Source organism: Alnus glutinosa, chromosome 5, assembly GCF_958979055.1.
Source record: "Alnus glutinosa chromosome 5, dhAlnGlut1.1, whole genome shotgun sequence".
Taxonomy (NCBI): Eukaryota; Viridiplantae; Streptophyta; class Magnoliopsida; order Fagales; family Betulaceae; genus Alnus; species Alnus glutinosa.
In genome coordinates, this window is record NC_084890.1 from 24,353,641 (window position 1) to 24,359,711 (window position 6,071).

Consider the following 6,071-nt stretch of genomic DNA (forward strand, 5'->3'; position numbering starts at 1 on the left):
AAACATATTTTGTTGGATCGGATCTGAGCATGAACCATCTGAATCCTTTGGCTTGAAACATGTGACCTTGCATTGCCTCCGATCTCTCTGTTGTATTATTGTAAATAGAATAGATTCTGGTAGATTGGTGTTGATTTGTAATTAATGGTTGTTATTAGAGTAGTATACATTGTTTGGTGTTCCTTTAATTTGTTTCTCGTATGTGGTTTCTTCAGTTTTGTTTTCATGTTGAGTGTGAGTGGAACTAGCCCTTGCAGCGAGTTTAATTCCAGTCTTTCCTGGAGCGTGAGTTTGTAATCAAGTAATGATATACATCACCTCTCTCCTCCACAGTTTATGTGACGTGATTCTTCGGTGCATAAAAATTGGTTTTTTAGTTGAAAAAACCACGCCACATAGACTTTACGAAGATGTCGGTAAGGAGAGTGATGAATAGATTACTCGGGTCAAATTGGCTTCGTTGGGTTGCTGATAAGTAAAAATGTTTTATAATATATTTTTACTTAATGTTGTAAATCTAACATGATCTTAAATTATTTATTGCAGGCTCATCGGATCATCAACTTCATAACTTTCTTTGTCCTTGTTACGAGAGTTTCAGGATCAACAAATGAGGGCCCTCTAGGAGGCCCTGATATTCATAATAAGTATTGGAAGATTGGTGTTATTTTTTGTGTCCTTGGGGGCGTGGTATCCCTAATATGCTTGGGACTGCGCTATTTATGGCTTTCTTACTTGCATGGGGAGCCAAAGCGGATGATAGAAAGGTTACCGAGTCTAGAGTTTTTCTCAGGGGCAGTGGGTGCCTTCGAAACCACTCATTGTGGAATATGTCAAATGGAGTTAGTGGAAGGGGACAACCTACGCATGCTGCCATGCGCACACATCTTCCATGCACAATGTCTCATGGACATGGTGGCCATAGGGAGAAGGGCTGATTGTCCCCAATGTCGTCGCACCTTTGGGACAATCACCCTAGCAGATCCAGAGGTGCCTTGGACTAGTTCGTTAGCACAACTAGGGTAGCTACTGTTGGGAAAAATCAGACTCCCAAATTCTAATTATTTTGCATGGTATTTTAGTTTGTAATAGATCAGTAAAGTTGTTTTTTCACAGTTTTATTAATGAACTTCGGGCATATATAAAAAATAGATGAGTCTTATCTAAACTATAAAAATAACTTTAGTGGCATCTTATCTAACCAATAAAATGAAAGAAACAAAATAGCTAATGGTCCAGCTTGTTTTAAAATTTAAATATTGGTTAAGAACAAACAAATTATAGTCGCATAAAATATCGATAATTAGAGAAAACTCATTATTATTAAAATGAGAAGTTATACTATAGTCTCAAGCTCCTTTGATTCCGCCAGGACCATCATAATAAATAAGACGTTGCCAATATTCATCATAATATCCAAAATCATGAATACTGTATGCACGTGGATTAGACGCATACACCTCTGTATCGACTGGATTAACAAAATGAAACTTTGCATTCTCATACACAGCTGCAATTTTTCGACTATGAGCGACATATTTTGAATTCTTCCCGTATAGATGAAGGCCAGTGCCCATAGGGGGACTAGGCTGATCTAGTGGACTATAGACTTCTCCTCCCCAATCGGCTTGATTGCCAAACTCACTCAATTTGCCAAATAGTGCCGGGGGCCAAAAACCAATTACAGAATTGTCTTCATCAAAGTATAATGTCCAAGCAAATTTTGTTGAATTTGGCCCGCCATGTATTTCCTACCACGTGATAGTAAGTCAAAATGAAACAAAATTTAGTGTAAACAAGTATAAGAACATAAATTCATGGCTAATTTTTTTATTTTTTTTCCCATGCATTTGTTGAGTAATTTAATGAACATTTAAATTCACATATTCATTTTCATACCTTATTGATTCGCAATTTAATGGCAAATTGTTCTCCACCTACAACAGAAGTGTTATCTATCGGCCAACCTAGAGGTATTTGAGAATTTATTTGCACATATCCAGGACAATGTTGATTGAAACACTGTGTTCTTCCATCAATCTGGTAGAATGAGTTCATGAAATAAGAGATTTTTCTATCAATAGAAAATATTAAATATAAATCCTTTGATTTGTTGCAAATAATTAAAAAAAAAAAAATACTCATCACAATCTACAAAATCCCACCGTGATGTGAGCAAATAGACGAGTCTGGTTGTCTTTGAACAATAAAGGATTTACCTAAAAATAAATTTGCTCAATATGTGAGTCTGCTGGGATATAGAAAAATTCTTTAACAAAGGATAAGCTATCTTAAATTAGAGAATTACCGTTAAACCTGTTTTTATGGTGTCAAAACCATTTGAAAATGTCATTCGGAATTCACTATACTGAGATCCAGTGACTCCTTTTGTATTATACATGCTAAAATATGATTCAATTCCAACCAGCTTTCTATTAGGGTCAGTTTTTGTTCGAAGTATTGCATACTGCATGAGATAATCAAATTCTTGTCACTTGCATTACTAATACTAGGGTAGATTCACTAACAAAAAATATATTACCATTTTTCCAAGCATAAAAAAATTATACTTACATGATGTCCAGGTTCTTCATCTATATTTGAAGAATATATTGTTGAAAGCATTTTGGCTCTTGTCAAGTCATCTTTATTGATTCTTATTATAGGAACTGTTCCATAAGGACAACCTGCACCTTTTAGCCCAAAATTTAATGACAAATTCCTTTTGGCTTTCATTCCTTCTACAAACAAATTATGTTTCATCTGTAATTAACACTCTTGACAGGTTAGAACAATATCAATTGTACCGATTAGCATTGAAAGAGAAAATGTTTGCATTAACAAGTCAACCTCAAATGTGGTATTCTTCCAAAAAGGATGATCAAAGCCAGGTTGTTTGTAGAAATCAATACAGTCGTATATATCTCCATCTCTTGTCTGCAAATATCAAATCAAACTTATGTGTATGTTTGTTGGATCTCATAACAATTTAGTTTGTAAAAAAAAAAATTGGAATTTTTATTGCCGAAATTTTCCTAGATGTGATTTGAAATGCCCGTTTTACCTTACTTTAGCCAATATATTAAAAGTGGTTTCAAACATACTCGAAGTCTAATAACATGAAATAAACTAGGATATATGAATTATGTATATGGCATTAAATTATATTACTACGATTATGTATGGATTGAGCCCATGCATGACTCTCAATTTCCTATGTAGAGGTGTTAGGATATATAGGGAGTTTGATTTTTATTATGATTAGCTTAGTCATAGCTATTATAAGTTCAATATCTTATGAAAAATATTAAAAAAATCTACTTAAAAGAGAAGAATTAAAAGAATAGCTTCCAAAAATCTTACTTGAATGTTTTTAATTGCAGATTTCTTAAGGTTTATAAGTCGCTTCTGGAATTTCAATTCTTCCTTCAAAGATAATCCCCAATCCGCTCCAACCAAATTGTTGCTAAGATGGAGAAAGCACAGAAAGAAAACTATTAAGTCCACCATGGTCGATAAATAGGTTTGCCACATATGAATTCGTAGGTTTAAAGCTCATAGACACAAATATATATATATCCTAGAAAACATACACAAACTCACATGCATATAGGAAATGACATTACAAGGCAAGCATGTAAACCATAGGTATTGTCCAGCCTAATATGGTAACGGTATTAATTACAGTATTTATAGGATTACCAGATAATAATGACATTAATGAAGAAAGATAAAGCGTATTAATTGTCCAACCTTAAATATACCAACTGCATTGATTTTAGAGGTTATAAGATTGTCAAATAATAATGAAAATAATGAAAATGATGATTATAATTATTTTATAGGGGAGACTTCACTTAATCCCCCTCAACTTTTATTATTTTTGTAATCACCCCCCTCCCCCCAAAAAAAAAAAGAAAAATCAAAAACTCTCAATTTAGTGTATGCAAGTTTAAAAAGTTTGCAATGTCACACCTATTGTTATGGTTGTTATGGTTTGGGGTTAAATGAGATAACAAATAGGTGAAATGTCTCTTATACCCTTGTAAAATTTTTAAAATTACACTAATTAAATAATTAAAAATTATTATTATTTTTTTTAAAAAAAAAAATAAATTAAATTTTAATCAACAAGCTTCTCTGCGTCACGCCCAACCTCATTGCCGAGCTGTTCAAAGTCCAAACCGACCCCGACCTCGCCTCCATGCAAGTTCTTCCACTAGGCAGGCAAGAAGAAAGGCTACAAGCATGATTTCGCTTCCAACGACTTTGCCTATTGTTTGATCTGTACCAATTGCTTTCGCGCCGCCAATCAATTGCCCAAGCTAATTATAATGGAATCCCAGAAAGAAAGGGAGAAGATTTAAGGCACACTTCAACAACCGCTAAGCTGAAATGGAGGGCCTCCAAGGACCTCTTACTCCCTGTTTATATTTACTAACCTCCAGTCGTACCCTGTCTTTCTCTTTCTCTTTCCCTTTTCCCCAATTTTCATCAAAATGCTTGTATTTATTGCAGTGTGCTATTTTCCTGCAAATACAAACATATACCATTCATGCTCTTCTCGTCCGCTTTTGTTCTTCATTCACTGTTAGATCTAAACACTAGAAAAGTAAAATTTCCCTCATTCTTTTTCACTTTCTTGCAGTTCGATCTTTGGGAACATTCAGCATGGCTTGTTCGGGGCAAGAATTTGTTGTCACTACAGAAAGCTTGAAATTCGAGGAAGAAGAACCCACACGTTTTGACCTTCAAGGAGCCCAATTTTCAGACACGGTTGAGATCGATTACAGCACCTTAAGAAGCCTTGGGACGGTTACATACCTGAAATGGAAACCCAAATTCGAAACTCACATTCGGCTTCATGTCTACTGGTCACCTAAATTCCAAACCCACAAACGCTGCCTTACCCACAGAATAATGGAGCTTGGCCGATCATAGAGACCCATGGCCAATGGGTCCTTTGAGAACTTTCACATTTATTATTTAAGATTTATGCTCCGTTTGTTTCGACGTAAAATATTTTCAACGAAATTATTTTTAAAAAATATTATTTTCTCGAAAATATTTTTCGGTGTTTAGTGCGCACGAAAAAATTATCAAAGGTGAAAATTCAACTGTCGCCGGAATCCAACAACGTCCGGTCGCCGTTGTCGGATTTCGGCGAACATGTTTGGCCGGATCCGGCCAAAATGGCCGGTTCCAGCCGGACTCCTCCAGATCCGGCCAATTTCAGCCAGAATTTGGTCCGTTGGCATCCGCCGACGGTGGCCAAATGTCGCCGGATTTCGGCCCCGTCAGTGTTCCGTTCGCCGGATGTTGCCAGGTTCCGGCGCTGCCTGGATTCTGACAACCGACCATTGCTGAATTCCGTCAATCAGATATCAAACATACGTGCAAAGAGCAAGAGTTTAATTTCGAAAAACGATTTACGGTTTTAAAAACCATAAATTGTTTTTCAAAAATTAAAGAAACTTTAACGGTCAAACCGAAAATGATTTTCGTTGACCATTATTTTCGCCCCTACCAAACACCGTAAAATGCAGAAATCATTTTCTCGAAATCATTTTACGTCGAAACAAACGGAGCATTAACAGAAAATTTTAATGGAAATGGTGATATTACAAACTTTTTAAACTTAGATACATTAAGATTGTAAAAGTGATGAAAGTTCAGTAAGGTAAGTAAATTTAAAATTCCCCCCTCTTTATAAATGGACTATAACTAAATGAACATCGTTTCAGACGAATGGGTTTAACCATTCAGATTCAAGTACTACTAACTGACAATAAATGTTGGTTATTAATTTGAATTCTTTTTCAAATCTCAAGCATTATTTTACAACTAAATTTTGGAGATTATCACCATAAATATATTAGATAATATGACTTCGAAGACCAAGAGAATGAATTTTTTTCTTTTTTTCTTTTTGAAATGAAGAGAATGAAATTTAAAATTAGAGGTGAGGTGCTAGAAGAACATTAATATACTTTTACTCAAGCCAGCCAACATCAACCAAATGACTTATGTTGATTGGTAGGATCGGACTTCAAATTTTAATTCTATATAAA

General features: G+C 35.0%; 1 protein-coding gene across 1 annotated transcript; it reads right to left on the bottom strand.

Annotated features, from left to right (window-relative positions):
- Positions 1-1,349: 1,349 nt before the first annotated feature.
- On the bottom strand, positions 1,350-3,510 carry LOC133869129 (protein neprosin-like). The gene is made up of 6 exons (XM_062306094.1): positions 3,364-3,510; positions 2,851-2,937; positions 2,575-2,763; positions 2,309-2,467; positions 1,900-2,040; positions 1,350-1,751 (listed from the first exon to the last, which is right to left on the bottom strand). The coding sequence occupies exons 1-6, from the start codon at positions 3,508-3,510 to the stop codon at positions 1,350-1,352; spliced, it is 1,125 nt and encodes a 374-aa protein (XP_062162078.1).
- Between the last annotated feature and the right edge of the window lie 2,561 nt (positions 3,511-6,071).

Coding starts and splice junctions, on each gene's coding strand:
- LOC133869129 (XM_062306094.1), bottom strand. CDS start 3,510: ATGGTGGACTTAATAGTTTTCTTTCTGTGCTTTCTCCATCTTAGCAAC. Junction 2,764..2,850: donor GGAAGAATACCACATTTGAG/GTTGACTTGTTA, acceptor TGTTAATTACAG/ATGAAACATAATTTGTTTGT. Junction 1,752..1,899: donor TTAAATTGCGAATCAATAAG/GTATGAAAATGA, acceptor ATCACGTGGTAG/GAAATACATGGCGGGCCAAA.